A 16,044-nucleotide genomic window follows, 5' to 3' on the forward strand; every position below is an offset into this window, starting at 1 on the left:
GCTGAATTAAACATTGTTCTGCCTGTGGATGTGTGAGCATAGTAATGTTTTCTAATGTCAAATGAAGAGAGGAAGAGCTTGTAAGTAACACACTGCAGAAAGAAGAAATATAGGAGGCGTTATGCAAGGCAGGTTGCAACGCTGAAGTCTGACACACACATTCATGCAGTTAAGTGAAACCTGAATCCTGTGTGAACTATCAATTTTGTTTTTGCAACCAAGTTAGTGCATTTTTGACACAACCACGGCGAGAGAGAGAGAGGCTGAAAAGAGTTAAAAAGAGCCCAGTGAGAAACTCTGCTCCTGATGTACTGGGAGAGAGCAGGGACAGTTCAAATGAAGTTCTGAGCCGACTTTCATCACTAAACACCACTTGAACATCTACCTGTTGATTGCCACCAGCAGCCTTCCCTTTGCTGGAAGGCTTTTTACTACCATTATTGTCCTTGTCCTTGGAAGAAGGGGGAGGGATGGGTTCCTCAGGTGGGGAGGGAGGCTGGGTGAGTAGAAAAACCATATTGTGTTTACAACTTCTTAGTCCTGAATTAACTGATAAGAAAATAGTGTAAAAGAAAAAAAAAAAAAAAAAAACCCAGTCGCAAATGTGCATGGCATGGCAAACCATACTGTACTGACTTAATTTATAAAGCACCTTGTATCTGCTGAGTGCAGTACACAAAATGAATAATGTTCACTCACACACACGTGAGAAGCATAAATACCTTCTTAGCAGCCATTCCACCTCGGACTTTCTTAACTTCTGGTTTACTATCAGCGACGTCTTCACTTGGTAGTTGAGACCTGGAGGCTGCAGAGGACAGATTCAAATTAATAGAATGGTCTGGCCATTTTAGCTCATACCTGCAAGCCTAACAGGAAATGACAAACTTCTCTCCAATGAAATCCTGAGTTCTATTGTTAGACCAGTTGAAGAGGGTTCATTGTGAAGGAGAGGAGATCAAAAAAAAGGCATCACTCTTAAACATGAACAAGTACACTTAAAACAAAACAGGGGATTTAAAAGCTAAAAAGGGTTCCATCATTATTTAGTTACACATGAGAAAAAGTCCAATACAGTCTTAACAACAGCAACCTTCAACCGCCAAGCTTCACCTTTATCATCAGGATAAAGACTGGCTGTATTGGTGGCATTTACTTTTTTTTAACCATTCCTGTAATATTAAATGCAATCCATTGTTTAGATAAATTTGAGTACCACCGAAATGTTCTGAACACGTACTCGGGACTATGCTAAAATATTAAAAATACCTGAAGCAGCTCTATTTGGCTCTGCATATCCTTTCCCTCCCCCCGTTTTGGCTGGCGCCGCAGGTTTAGCTGGCATCACTGCTCTGGCCTTTTCCAACATGGATACCACCTGATCCTTAGAGGCAGGCTGAGGGGAGATGAGAGTAAGATGACATTAATCCCTACTCACTATTTGTGGTCAAGAAGCAAAAATATCCCGTAGGTTCGTACTTTGAGTTTGCCTGTCGCTTTGGTCATCTTGTCGTAGCCAAGATGCATCATAAAGGTAGGAAGGGCATCCTGAGCCTTTTTGCGCACATCTCCATTTCTGTCCTCCAGACAGGCGTAAAGCTGAGGAATGCACAGCATCAGATCCCCTGGAACAGTCCTCTGTGTGGGCAACTTCTCTGCTAACCAGCCGAGCACCTGGGGAATGCAGAGAGGTTTCCAGCAAAACATGAGTCTCTTACTTACATCCCGTTGTGCTGCAATTCATGCAATAAGGAACACCAACAACTAAAATTTCAAATCCATCTCTAGAAAACAGAACAGTCAAAGTTATGTTCTGTGAGACCACACAGCAAAAAGAATAGGTGTGTGTGTGTGTGTGTGTGTGTGTGTGTGTGTGTGTGTGTGTGTGTGTGTGTGTGTGTGTGTGTACCTCTTGTCGCAGAAAGGGATTCTCTCTCTTCAGTTCCTCAGAAAGATCTTCTCCCTCCAGCCAGTCCTTCATCCCAGTCTGCTCCACCCAGGCCTGAAGTGTGGTCATGGCAGTCACCCTCACATTTGGCTGCAGAAATAATTGCCAGCACAATTCAATCTAGGTCTATATATCTTACTATTGTTTTCATTAACATGTTTCCTTCATGGCACTTTCATATTTTTATGAAATTTTCATGTAAAAATCTCAAAAGCAGGAAAGCTCTGGAATGGAGGGTTTTTAAAAAAAAAAGAAAAAAAAAGAAAAAAGTTTGCAACAAGATGATCATGAATACTATCATCGGTGGGCTGAGTACCTTGCTGTCTCCTAGAACGGTTATTATGGGAATTCCCAGAGCTTTGACGTGCTGCTTAAGTCCAGGTCCCAAGGCTGTAGCCAGTTGCTGCAGAATAGAAAGAGTCTGCTGCACCTGAAAAACACAAAGTAAAGCCCTTATTAACATTTACTGCCTATTTAGTTTAAGTATTACTACATAGTTACCTCACATAATATCGCTCCACACTAAACTGTTACAGTTTTTAATTTTTGAGACAGACACAAACACATTAGATTTCATCTAAGGAAATCAACTGGACTTCTTTAAGTTTCACAGAGACATTTCACCTGTCATCCAAGAGGCTCCTTCAGTTCAAAATCCAAATGGAGTTCCAGGTATTTAAATCCTAGTGGTGTTAATGTGCCTCATCACGTCATGAATAAAGGCATGGATCATTATCACCAGATGTTTCGGATCAAACCACTAAGAGCTTGCCTCACCCCATCATCTCACCTATTGGGGTCACCTTACAGATGTGAGTGGCGGTTGAGGCGCCATGGAAGGGATCTCAAATCTGCATTGTAGGTGGCTAATAGTCAGTGTCGTAAGCTACCCCCTCTGTTCAACGACAGTTGACACAGATGGCCTTTATTACCTGTCTTCCAAACCATCTGCCTTTTCATTTCAAAATGTGAACATTAGCATCCTAAAAGTGCCCCTTGGCCGCTCCTTGTTGTCACAGCTGGGAAGGGGTTAAAGGATCTTAACATTCAGCCTTGTGTGAGTAAAAACGATCCAATTAAGTACTCCAATTCTTAATCAAAGATGAATCGAAATATACGTTTGACCAATATGTTAGAAGGAGAAATCTGAGTAGTAAAAATGATTGAATGTTTTTTTTCACCAGACCATCGATATGCATGATTTTAAATGAAGGCAGGAGCACTAATGCTTGAACACAAAGCGATAATTTTTATCTCCATACTTTCCTCACCAAAGATAAGAACCAAATAGGTTAAGTAGATAAATACAGTACAGGTGATTTCCCCCCCTCTCCCCTCTCAAATCACGCACGCACACGAGATCTGTAGGTCAGGTGAAGAGCACCATCTTACGCACCAGGATCTTGTTGGAGTCACTGAGACGTCCCTTCAGGGCCAGAGGCAGCTCTCCAATGTTGGCCATGATGAACTTGGCCTCTGAAATGATGGCTGCAACCTCATCCAGACCTTCCTTTCTGATCTTCCAGTTCTTATCTCCAATTTTAGACACAAGGTCAGTCGTGATCTTGTCACTTAGAGACAGAAGGAAAAAGAGCTACATTAAAGAAAGAAGGGGGATAGCAAACATGACATATTACAGATTTAAGGCCCAACATCCTACTGATGGCTTAATTAGCCAGATAAATGTCTAAACAGCAACAGTCTAGAAGCTCTTAAGATGGGTAACAACCCTGTGTGGACCTAAGAATTTGAAAATGTCGCCATCGGAGAAGCCATGCTCCAGCTGCCGCACATGGATGCATGGTTAAATAAATTTCAAGGAAACAATCAGGTTACCTGACATCTGTTCGGGGCAGCAGGTCCATGATATTTTGTCCTCCACCTCCAGCATCTTCATCCTGCTCCTCAACTTCAGCACCCTCCTCCTCTGCCGCCACTTTTTTGGTGAACCTGATAGGGGGTGGTGGAGATTGACCTTGCATCTAAAACAGGAGACAGGATAAAGAGACACTAGTTGTGATTATTTTTCCCGTTGTTGTTATTATACTACTACAATAATTAAACCGGTCACACTTGCTAAACTGAGCACATAGTTAAATTTAGAGAAATCTCTGGAAGTGCTACCTTCTCGAACTCTGCATCTATCTGTGCAAGGAGAGCCGGCTTCTCATCTTCAAAGAACATGCGTAGTGGAGCTCCCATGTAGAGGTACATGACTCCCAGCAAAGTGATGGCTGCTGTCCTAACAGCGGGGTTGGTTGCTCCCAGAGCTGTCTTCACATTGTTGATGAAACCCTTCACATTGATACTGGAGAGTAGGGAGGTCAAATGTTAACAGAGGTCTTTAGGACAACTTCCAGGGTGAAAATGGCATAGATACATGAGGCCAGGAAAACAACTGATGTCATGGTGCCCATCTCAATCTTCTATATGCGATCTAGTTGCAATATGAAAAAGCAAGAACTGCAATCAGGCATTTATAATAACTGGCAAGGAGTCTTTGCTGTAGAAAAACTTTGGCCCACTCTGTTTTTGTAGGATTGTTTTTCCTTTTATTCATTTACTGGTGTTATTGTTGCCTAACAGGAATAGGTGGGATTTCTCCAGGTATTCCCCCTCCTAACAGCACCAAAGACATGTAGTTAGTACGGTTAGGTTAGTTCGTGATTTTAAAATTGTCTATAGATGTGAATATAAGTGTGAATGGTGAATGGACCTCCCCAGGATTTACCCTGCCTCTCGTCCTGTGGCAGTTGGGAACAAAAACATAACCTCCCTGGCAAAATGTTAAATGAAGATGTTTTAAAGAAGCCCCCCCCCCCCAAAATCAAAATCTGTTGGAAATTATGTTACAAATAAAGTGATGTGTGATGGACAGGAAGTTACCCTGCAAAGCCAAACTCCTTCATAGCATTAGACAGCCAGTTCAGAGTCTCTGCCTGGTTTTTGGGATTTTTCTGGGAAAAAGCCATAGAAACAACCTGACAAAGAAAAATCATAAGTCATTAATACTGTGCATTCTCAGTTCAATTTTATTAACAACAGTTGTATCAAGGCGCTGTTGCTACAGTAGTATCTGTTGATGTTTCTGTCATTTTCTGCACATATAAAAAGACCTTTTCAATCTTTAACAATCCAGAAAAATTGATCCTTACCTGTTCTGCAGTCCATGGCAGTGAGCAGGCCTCTCCAATAGCAGTCAGTCCTTCTTTAGCATTTCCACCACACTTGACATCTCCAACCTTGTCCACCAAGCCATCCAAAACAACAGAGGCTGAGGTCTTGGAAAATTGTCCCCTTTGAGCAATGAGAGCCACAATCCGCAGTTTCAACTGCATCACCTGAACAAGAAAAGGGTAAGTAATCAGACATGGCTGATCTGTCCTATAACAGGTGCTTTATTTTGCCATTTACACACTGGCTTTCAAAGAATGCCAATGGTTTTAAGTGCAGTGCCAAAACTTTGGTTCCCTCTACAGCAGCTTTTCATTGACATTTTTTTTTTAATTCTCATCAAATCCTTCAGTAAAATTTGTATAGGAGCACTGTCAACTGGAAGAGACACTCCCATTAGTTAATTGTGCAATGTAGTTGTTAATTGTTGAGCAGGTGTTAATGATGTTTCATTAACATCATCTTGTCAATGATTACCTGGAAGTTCGTCTCCTTCCACCCTGGTTTCTTGGCCAACATCCTGACTAAGGCCTGGCAGGGCATTGCAGCTTTATCCATCGTCTCAACAGCCTAGAAGGATACACAAATTTAATGAAAAATGGCAGTTATTTGCAATCACTGCTGGATATTATGAGTCAATCAGCTTTTGTTCTGTGATGAAGTTGTTTATGACACAGCTGATGAGGACAGAACAGGAAGACTTTACCCTCTGGAACTCCTCCATACTGGCCAGTCTGTCCTTCCAGTTGGCCGAGTCCAGCTGTTCAAGACAGGAGGCAGGAAGTACACCTGCAGCCAAGTCCTGACACACCTCAGCCTGATATAACAACACACAAGCACACAATAAGAAATTCCAAAGCAATAGCCTGATAATGTTGTATCCCACAGGGATAAAATATTACTATGATAACATGAGTTAATGCTGCTAGGCACTCTTTGTCAGTAGTGAGGACTGGATACTGATTAACTAAGATAACCAACTTTAAGACAATATTCATATAATCCCAAGTGAAAACATGGAATTGTTTTAGTTACTTTAATCAGCTGTTTAAATCTGTTATTTTCAACTGTGCTTACTAGCATGTTGTTTTACAGTATAGTAGGCTGTTGCATTCACATCATTGTCTTTGTTTTTAAGTTGTAAAGCCTGTCAAGAAATGAAGTACGTGGGAATGTAAAGTCTTGCGTTGTGTGTACATTTCATTGGGCAGGTACACTGTCAACTGTGCACTGTAGTAGGATAGTACAAGTATATACACATTTTTTCCCCCTGCTGATGGCTTAAAGACTTTCTGCAGCTCTGTCCAGCTTTCTTAGAATAGCTGCCTCTCTTTTCAATGAGTTTCACACTGGACTGGGAGACAGCAAGTGTTCTAGCATGTATTGATATGCCGGACATTTGTTGCAGAGGACCAGCATGCAGTCAAGTAATGACTTACTGAAAGTTCAGACTCCGTGAATTCTTTACTGTCGGAGGACTTCTTGGATTTGGCACCAGCTGCAGAGGTTGGCTTCCCTTTCTTAGGTGGCACTGCTGACACCTGGATAAAGTTTCAAGTAGAACTATAGACTGGTAAAGATGCCAACCATCCTATTTATCAATAACAAAGCTGATATACAATAAGGCAACAATATTTCTCCTTCGACTAATTTGACTTTTCTGTACATGCATTGCTCCCAGCACACCTTATTGGCAGAAGTCTGGCTCTTCGATGGAACAGAGGATTTGGATACAGATTCAGCAGGGACGACGGCTTTAGCTGCACATTTCTTCTCAACTGTGCCGCCTCCTCCTGCACCCTTCCTACCTCCTGAGAGCTCCACATTATCAGCACACTCCTTAATCTGCAACAAAAACAAAGTGAACAGTTCATGACAACAACAAAAAATTGAACCGAATTCACATCTGAATTCACATCTTCCTGATCCTCACCTTATCCAATTTCAGTTTATCCAAGTCAGCCAGGAAAGGGTTCACAGCTTTCTCTCCCACCACTTTCATGGCAGTCCCCAGAGCTTCAAAAGCAGCATCACGGACCTCTGGGGCAGAGTCATTTACTTGCTGTGAGAAAAACATAGGTATACTTAGAATTAGTTGGCCAGACCTGCAGTGCTTTTTCAAATTTTTCCATTCCATATTTAGTGGTGACTAGAACAAAATTCAATAGGCGATACAAATTTTGGTGTCTGTTAAGTTACATACAGGTGACATATATTGAACATAAAACAAATGCAAACATAGAACTTAACATCACTGTATCTGTGAATGTTACAGCAAACATTTGTTAAGGAGGTGTCCGAGTTCATACAGATATACACAAATAGGGCTGCAACGATCCTCACCATTATCGATGACATTGACTATACAAATTCATCGAATTTTATTGTTATATACTAATACCATGTACACGTATTTTTGTAACAGCAATACACTTCAGGAAACTATGGGTGCAGTTTCGCCTATATTGTCTGCCAAGATTGCACTCAGTACTAACAAAGAAGAATGTTGCAATTCAAGTCATTCAAGTCCAAAGAATAGACTGAAATGATACAAAAGTGGAGAACTGCCAGGTTTTTTTTTTTGTTTCGTTTTTTTTTTTTTTTTTTTTTTTAAAGAAAGGAGAAGGAAACAAAGGGGGGGGGGGTCAACAATGTAAAGCAGTTCTGCAGCAATGGAGGTTGATCAAGCCTTGAAAGCTGGTGCTACTAATTCCTAAAGGTGTTCCAACTTTTGGGATTACTTACAACCCACTCTGTCTGCATAAAAGCAGTGCTGGAACACACTGTGGTACCATACCCTCGTGAGCATCAGTGGAGCAGTATTGTGCTGCAGGAGTAATGTACTGCTACAAAAATTGAGAGAAAAAGGCAATTAACAATAGAATTGATTGAAGAGAGACAGACCATTATAACACTTATAAATGCAGGTCTTTCCTACAGACAAATTGCAAAGAAAGTCAAAGTGTCAGTGATTCCAAAGGGCACACAGAAACTGGGGCAAACTCTGACAGGAAAAGGTCTGGCAGACCCAAAGCCACCACTGAACCAGAGGACAAGTTTCTGTGTGATAAGCAGCTCACAGGACAACAGCTTCAAGCACAGCTTAATAGTGGTGGTAGTAAGCAAGTCTGAGTTTCAAAGACAAGACTTTGAGCTGCAGATTTGACAGGATGAGTTGCAGCAATAAAGGCATTGCTAAGATGTCAGAATAAGGCAAAGAGGCTTTGCTGGGCAATGAAACACCATCATTGGACTACTGAAGTCTGGAAGAAGGTATTACGGACCGATTAATCAAAATCTGAAATCTTTGGTTCATCACGCAGGATCTTTGTATGCCGCTAAGTAGGCGAGAGGATGGTTCCACAGTGTGTGGCATCAACTGTCAAACATGGAGGAGGAAGTGTGACCGTCTGGGGCTGTTTTGCTGGATCCAGGATCACTGACTTGTACAGAGTGGGAGGCTCCCTGAACCAAAATGGCTACCACAGCAAAGCAAAGCAACCTGCAAGTGCCACACATTTATGAGAACTTCTCCAACAGATATGGGAAGAACTTTCTGAAGAATATTTGATTTCTATTGTAGAAAGAATGCCACGGGTATGTTCAGCCGTTATATCTGCCAAAGGTGGCTATTTTGAGTCAAAAGTTTAGAATACATTTTGGTCTATAAATTGATTTCACAATTTATTTTTTCACTCCAATTGCTTACTCGTACCATGATTTTTTTTTTTCAGAGTGCAATTTGACATTAAACTGCAGAAAAAGATTTTTATTGAAAAACAAAAAAAAAAAAAAAAAAAAAACCCTCAAGGTTCTGGAGAAATCCTGATTGAGGTTGTAATTCATGCATGAAAGGGTTAATTATAGGTTCATCCTAAAAGGCATTACACTGTAATGCTGCAGTTCTTAAGTCACCTTGATGAGAGCAGCACAGAAAGGCTTGAGGATGCTCTTGGGCAATGTGGCTTGTGTGCAGTGTCTGAAGGAGCGGGCGAGAAAAAGAGAGGCCTGCTGCTTGATTGAAGGGTTCTTATTGTCCATCACAGCCAGGATTTCCTCTGACAGGTTCTGGAAAGTTGTCTGGAGGGGGGAGAAGTCTGCAGTCAGTGAAATTCTCTACAATTAACAGGAGTTTAAGTTCTAAGTTTATAACTACGGGGAAAATGCATATAATATAAAGAACACCATCAACTGCCAGTGCTACCTCTCAGCTATAAGTCAACACACTTATGTTTTCAATTTCGAAATCTTATGCCGTCTTGATCTCAAGTTATGGAATTCGCAAGTTTTTATGAAAACTTGACCTCAGAAGGTCACTGAGATTCAAACTCATCCAAGATTCTTAGTGGATGCACTTCGGTATCAATTTGAAGCTCCTACGTCACCTCGTTCTTGCATTCACAAACTTAGTTGTTCACAGCACCGGCCTAGTGGGGGTGGTGACAATAACCAAACAGCCTTTTATGGCCGACGGCTAAAAACTGAACATGCTGATCTATGCTGTTAAGTGAAAGTACACATAACAAGGACTAGAGGTTTTTCAGTCAGATTTACATGCTGAAGTCTGTTGTCAATGAGATGTAAAGAATTTACTCACAGTGAGAAAGATGGCATCAATTGCCTCCTGCAGGGATTGGACAACCTGTGGCTTTTTTTCCTTGAACTTCTCTAGAATGGTTGGAACCACCTTAAAAGACACATCTCACATTAGAAAGTAACAAACTGGGCCAGCCTATTCGATGACATTTACAAACAGGTGATATAAGATGCAAACAAACAGATCAGTTTAAAAGTGCAAAACTTATGACTGCTGTGCAGCATCCAACACTAGAGAAAACTATGATACCTCAATCTGTTATACAGCTTTGCATCATGTTTGTTTGTTTTTATTCCTAATGAATAAAAGGAATTTAAAAAAAATTGAAATAAAACACTTTTGTTTTTTGTTTTATTTCCTAAAGTTGCTGTGCTGATCATTTCAGCCTACAGCATACGTTTAGTGTTTCAAGGTTAAAGAGAACATTTTCTCTTCTCAAAAATGTGCTGTTATTTAGATCAAGAAAAGGCACTTCAACTTACTTGTCCTGCATATGTTCCAAATTTCTTCCTCAGTCCAGTAGCCAGTCCTGCCAGACATTTAGCTGCCATTGAAACCAGCATCACGTTAGCATCTTTCCCTACGACCTAGAACACAGTAAACTTGTCAAGAGACAATCGCGAAACCCAAACCTGTGAGAAAAAATGCTTTTTGAAGCCACTCAAGAGTACTTTGAACCTTTACCTTCTTTAGGGCTCTGACAAGGTCTCCATAGTCTCCGTTCTCTAGTTTGGGGTTCTTGGTCAAAGCCTCGACAGCCTCCAGTGCCTCTTTTCGTTCCTGCCACTTCTTAGCTTCCTACAATAGACAGAACAAACACACGTTATTAAACAGCATTTAAACTCCACGATTGTACCATCACCTGAACTGAATATTTATTTTAATATGCTAATAATTACAACTAACAAAAACAGGCCTGTTGGTACACAAAAACAGAAAAACCAAGGCAGACGGGGGAGCTCAATAACCATGTCCCAATTTATGAGCTGTGTCCTTCAAAGGATGCATTTGAAGGTCAATTACGTCACTTCTATGTTAGAGAAGCAAGTTGTTATATTTGTCTTTCTTCTTATTGGGTTGTCTTGGTTATATTCTTTAGAAAATGCCCCATTTCAACTACTGCAGCTTGTAACCTTGTCATATAAAAACAGTTTTAACAAGTTGTTCCTAGGGCTGTTCAATATCACGATATATATCAGATGATGATATGACAACATCTATCTTTTCACATTACACTATCGTTTGTTTCGTGGTGTCGCAAAATAAACTGTTTACGGCAATATTTTTTCATCGTTTTGATGGTCACTGTAGAATTTCTTAAAGTTCTCTCTTTCTCTTATATTTAGTATAACCACACTACGGACGGACAAGCGCCTGTTTTTATGAGTTGTCGTTAGCAACAACGAAGGTAAAACCATCGCGTGGCTCCGTTGTCTGCTTGTTTATTTTCCACATAAACCTTTCACAATAAAGCTGAAGATCCTGTTGAGATTTTTCAAAATAAACCGAATCATATGAAAAGGTATGTGGAGTGTTTACGGACGAGGAGCTAAAAAGAGCAGTCAGGTGCTAAAAAATAAACCTTAGAACAGAGTTTTCCCTGCATCACGCCATGTAATAAATACTAAGAGAAATTTGTGGCCGTTTCAACTTATGTAACACTGGACTCCAGGTACACGACGCCAGCTGAAAACACTTCACCCAAGTCAAGTGACCGGAAATTCAAAGAATTAACAGAAAATGTAAAATTTTTGTGATATATATTGTTGTCGGGGACAATAAATGTCTTATATCGCAATATGAGATTTTGGTCATATTGCACAGCCCTAGTTGTTCCTGTGGCTCTTTTCCATGTTGTATATAAACACCCCCCTAGGTGGAGTATAAAACATATTGGGAACTCTTCCAGAGGTCCAACTACTCTTTTCCAGCTTGGATCAGTTGAAAGCAAATGGTAGGGTCAAATTTTGCCATTATCAACATGAATGACTGATCCATTCATTGTACAATTCAGGTTGCTGGTGTTATAGCTGTATTGATGTGGGGGGGGGTACTGTCTTTGGGCTTTGTAGGACCAAAAGAAGATCATTTAAATGCTACAGCCTACCTGAGTATTATTGCTGACCATGTCCATTACCTTATTTTGATGTTTGGGAAGGTTTTTGAACTGAAAGCTGCGTAAACTTACAATTTTCTCATAGAAGTCTTTGGGCATCTTTGATAGAATTTCCACAGGCTCCAGCAGCTCATAAGGATCCACTGCCACCACCAATTCCTCCCCATCATCTCCTGATTGATTGGGGGGAAGAAAAAGTCAATATCACACTATGACTGACTTATCTCCTCTTTATCTAACAACACGTCAAAGAAGCAATTCTCTACTCTATAAACCTACCGTCTGACTGTTCTCCTCCTTGAGCCTGTTGCTCCTGAAACTTTGCTTTCAGGTCCTGCTGGGAGCGCAGGAAGCGCGTCTGTTTGGGAGGAGATGAAGGTAGCTTCACCCATTCCTCCTCTAGTTCTTTGAGCTGCAGGAAAAAAAAAAAAAAAAAAAAAAAAAGACAGGTTTATTCAGTTTATCATGCCTTGAAATGAACAAAAATGAATGAAACGTGTGCAAAATGTGTGTAATAATGGGCCCCACCTGTACAGAATTAATGTTCTGAAGTGAAGGTCTCAAAGCATCTCTGATCCACTTGTAGATCTCTACTGCAAGCAGCTTGGCTTCATCTCTCACAGCTTTCTCTCTAGACTCAAACTGTTTGGGTAAAATCTTCACTACTGGCTTCAATGTTACTATTTTAGACCCAAATTCACTGTGAAAAGACAATTACATGACATTTGATTATTGTCATTTACAGAACTGACACTTACATAGACTGACTTACAGCAATTTGATTCCAGTGGTTAGAAATGAGCAATTTGATCAAACTTAGTCAATGCTTTTTGTTTATTTGGTCTTGTGTGGCAGCTAGAGCTTTATCCTGACAGGCAACATTAACATGACATACTACATTTGCTGTGTCTATACATTAAAGGATTCTCAGTATAGTTACACTAACCTGAGAGCCTTTCTTAAAGTCTCGATGCATGCCACCACTATCTTGGGGTTCTTGTTGTCGAGTCCTTTGAGCAGCTCGTCCTGAACCACTTCAGCCTTCTCTATCTCAATGTACATAAAACAGATGTCCATACCCAGCTCTTTGGCCCGTGCTTTTGGCTGGTTGAACACTTTGGTCACCACACCAGACACTACCTCACCTGTCGTCCTATAGAGTGACAAAGACAAAAAAACAAACAAACAAAAAATGATATAGGCATATACATAGATAGATATACAAGTTCATGATAGCATGTGGCCATAATTACCTCTCCATAAGGAGTAGTGTGTGGCCCAAACACAAAATGGCACGCTTTCATCAGTGCTACTACTGCTTAATAAAGAGTTTCACTGCCTTACTGCTACCTTCATTATTCTTTAATAACTTGACTCAAACTTTTGAATACCAAAAAAGGATCTTCGCAGCCGCCAGTGCTACCCCTCAGCTTCCACGTAGGTTACGTTTTTGTGTTACGTTTGTTTGTTTTTAAAAACACATTTTTTCACCAGGTGCTCAAAATTATAACGACATAGCAGGAACATAAAAATATGTCCCCCGAACACACCATAAGGAAAAGAGTAGTACTGCAGCTATTGATTATTTTAATCAATTAATCTATTGATTATCCAATCAATTAACTGAGTAATCCAATAAAAATAAATATGTGTCATATTAATGAGCAATAATAACTATTCAAAAGAGAAAAAAAAAATCTAAATATTTGCTCATTGTTTTCTATTTTATAAATTGCAATGTTTTTTAATTTCATCCTTCAGCAAGTGTGTGTGTGTGTGTGTGTGTTTGTTTAACTTTGTAATTTTTGTAACTGTGTCACACTTGCTGCTGCCTCTCCTGGCCAGGTCTCCCTTAAAAAAAAAGTTTTTTTTAATCTCAATAGGATCTTCCTAGTTAAATAAAATAAAAATAATTAAACACGCATGCTGTACATGTTCAATGAAATTGTTAAAAGCCTCATTTTATCCTGACATTCATGCCTATGATGAATGTATATAAACATCTGACTACAAATGTACTTACACCTTTTCATCATCAGAAATTTTCACAAAATCATGTGGTACAATTTCTAGGGCTATATCACTCACTACAGATAGGACTGCAGTTAGCGATGTGAGGGATTAGCCAAACAAACAATGACACTTTACTAATCAACACCAGCAATACAGTTTCTTAAAAACAACTATTAATTGTCATTAGCGCACCACAATAATGGCCTGTATTTATATAGCGCTTTACTAGTCCCTAAGGACCCCAAAGCGCTTTACATATCCAGTCATCCACCCATTCACACACACATTCACACACTGGTGATGGCAAGCTACATTGTAGCCACAGCCACCCTGGGGCGCACTGACAGAGGCGAGGCTCTGTCAGTGCAGACTGTTGCCCTCAAATCATATTAATGCCTTAAATCAATGCTGTAAAAATCTGACCCTCAAATAATGTGTTTAATTGCTTACAGCAAAAAATAATACCCAGCAGATTTCTGTATTGAATTTCAGCATTAATGTACTCTGTTCTGTGGTCACAAACACCATTTTTCTGGCAAAACAAAAGTAAAAACCTTGTACTGTTTCTGCAGTTCAAGATAAATGCAGGCTACTGGCAACAAATTAAGTCTGCATTCTGATGAACAATTATATTTTCATCAGATTAACAGAAACTCTACAGACTAGGTCCAAAGCTGCTGTTAGCAAGGGAAAAACTAATAACCATTAAGCACCACCAATTTAACTGGCACCATCTTTGAGTCCAGTTTACCTTTATACATTAATTGAATCAGAAGGCAAACCACTGTTGTTGCAGTGCAACTCAACACACAACAGACTATGTAAAACCAAGAAAGCCTGTTCTTTGTTTAGAGGCACAGTTTTGGGTTTTTCCAGACTTTTAAAAGAAATTGCAGGAGAAACTCTTGTTGTTACTGTTACTTACTTTCCAGCAAAGTGGGCATTCTCAATGAAGGCAAGGGCTGCCTCCAGACCTTTGAGCTGAGCCACTGCATTCGAGTCTGTGACAAACTTCTTAATCAGTCCCAGGTACTTCCCCCATTCTGGACTCTTTTCATCTTCTATCTTCTGGAACAATTTCAGTGCTTCTTCATAACCATTCAGGCGGGCTTTCCAAATCTGAATCAAACACACTGAGAATTAGTGTTGTCACCATATTTTACTTCCAACTTTCATACATTGTTTGGACAATAATGCTAAATGATGCAAAAGGATAAAAGATACTCAAGACAACTTATATTGACAAAACATTTGTTTTGCAATCCCAAGATCAAATAGTCTTAAAACATCACACATTGATCTCACATGTTGCTTTTGGTTTTATTTAAAAAAAAGAAAAAGAAAAAAAAAGCCAAATTAGATAAATCATGCATCACCAGTCAGCCTAAAACTAAAAATACAACATGAATCCTTGAAGTCTGACATGTCTTATCAATTTAAATGCTAAAACATTCTAAATGATAGTAATTCTAAGGAGGCAGACAGGATTCTCCAGAATCCCAAAAAGTTGATTCGTATGCAGCATTTTCAGTGGGAGAAACATTTGTCACTCATTCGACTGACTTCTTCAGTCTCATACATCACAAGACTTCATGTAACTCAGCATGAATTCCATTATGCTGGGAGATGAAGGAATGGCGATGCCAATGCTTAGCTTGAGGCTTCGTAAGAGGGCTTCACTAAGCAGTGTGTGATGCAAAGTGGCTCCATCCATATTTGCTACTACTGCTTGGTTTTTGTCAATTCACTCTTGTAAAAAAAAAAAAGGGGGGGGGGGGGGGGGAGCAAGAAAGTACAGCTTGTGTTGATGTAGTGATATGGTATAAAATCATGATTAAAAACCATTCAAATATTCCTATTCAGTCATGCTTTCACAAACAACAAACTAAATGGACATACACAGTGTTTCAAGTTTCTGCGCAGGTGAACTGCCTTAAGAAAAATCTCAGACATCAATTAGAAAGTGTATATCCTTGTATGCTCCATATGCCTATTAAATCTACTGTAGGCACAGTGATTGCTGGCTTTTCAGTCAAACTTATTTGTGAGCTAAAAGAGAATAACAAAGGAAAAGGGTGCAGTTTCGTTTTAGCTTTAGAAACTTGGATTGCTCACATTCTCTGTACAGTCTACAACACCACAATGGCATTCCTGCCCATGTTAAACACAAAAGCACTAATCACATTGAGTTCAGGG

The 16,044-nt window shown here is 39.9% G+C and overlaps 1 protein-coding gene across 6 annotated transcripts in view; it reads right to left on the bottom strand.

The window, feature by feature from the left end:
- Positions 1–16,044, bottom strand: part of ckap5 (cytoskeleton associated protein 5) — a 41,349-nt gene that overhangs the window by 17,129 nt on the left and 8,176 nt on the right. For 4 of the 6 annotated variants that reach the window (XM_026174877.2, XM_026174878.2, XM_080303729.1 and 1 more), the window contains 25 exons: positions 14,774–14,967; positions 12,782–12,988; positions 12,364–12,535; positions 12,115–12,247; positions 11,908–12,008; positions 10,404–10,517; positions 10,202–10,306; positions 9,720–9,809; positions 9,038–9,202; positions 7,056–7,184; positions 6,809–6,967; positions 6,562–6,663; positions 5,829–5,939; positions 5,600–5,692; positions 5,104–5,289; positions 4,835–4,929; positions 4,073–4,256; positions 3,785–3,930; positions 3,345–3,519; positions 2,265–2,378; positions 1,910–2,038; positions 1,480–1,674; positions 1,270–1,396; positions 723–808; positions 386–496 (listed from right to left, as the gene is read on the bottom strand). In XM_026174877.2, the coding sequence (XP_026030662.2) occupies positions 386–496; positions 723–808; positions 1,270–1,396; positions 1,480–1,674; positions 1,910–2,038; positions 2,265–2,378; positions 3,345–3,519; positions 3,785–3,930; positions 4,073–4,256; positions 4,835–4,929; positions 5,104–5,289; positions 5,600–5,692; positions 5,829–5,939; positions 6,562–6,663; positions 6,809–6,967; positions 7,056–7,184; positions 9,038–9,202; positions 9,720–9,809; positions 10,202–10,306; positions 10,404–10,517; positions 11,908–12,008; positions 12,115–12,247; positions 12,364–12,535; positions 12,782–12,988; positions 14,774–14,967 (3,423 nt within the window). The remainder of the gene's footprint in view (positions 1–385; positions 497–722; positions 809–1,269; positions 1,397–1,479; positions 1,675–1,909; positions 2,039–2,264; positions 2,379–3,344; positions 3,520–3,784; positions 3,931–4,072; positions 4,257–4,834; positions 4,930–5,103; positions 5,290–5,599; positions 5,693–5,828; positions 5,940–6,561; positions 6,664–6,808; positions 6,968–7,055; positions 7,185–9,037; positions 9,203–9,719; positions 9,810–10,201; positions 10,307–10,403; positions 10,518–11,907; positions 12,009–12,114; positions 12,248–12,363; positions 12,536–12,781; positions 12,989–14,773; positions 14,968–16,044) is intronic. The other 2 variants (XM_080303731.1, XM_080303730.1) reach the window with 1 other exon arrangement.

The sequence above is a fragment of the Astatotilapia calliptera genome, chromosome 7 (assembly GCF_964374335.1).
Source record: "Astatotilapia calliptera chromosome 7, fAstCal68.1, whole genome shotgun sequence".
NCBI classification, from domain to species: Eukaryota; Metazoa; Chordata; class Actinopteri; order Cichliformes; family Cichlidae; genus Astatotilapia; species Astatotilapia calliptera.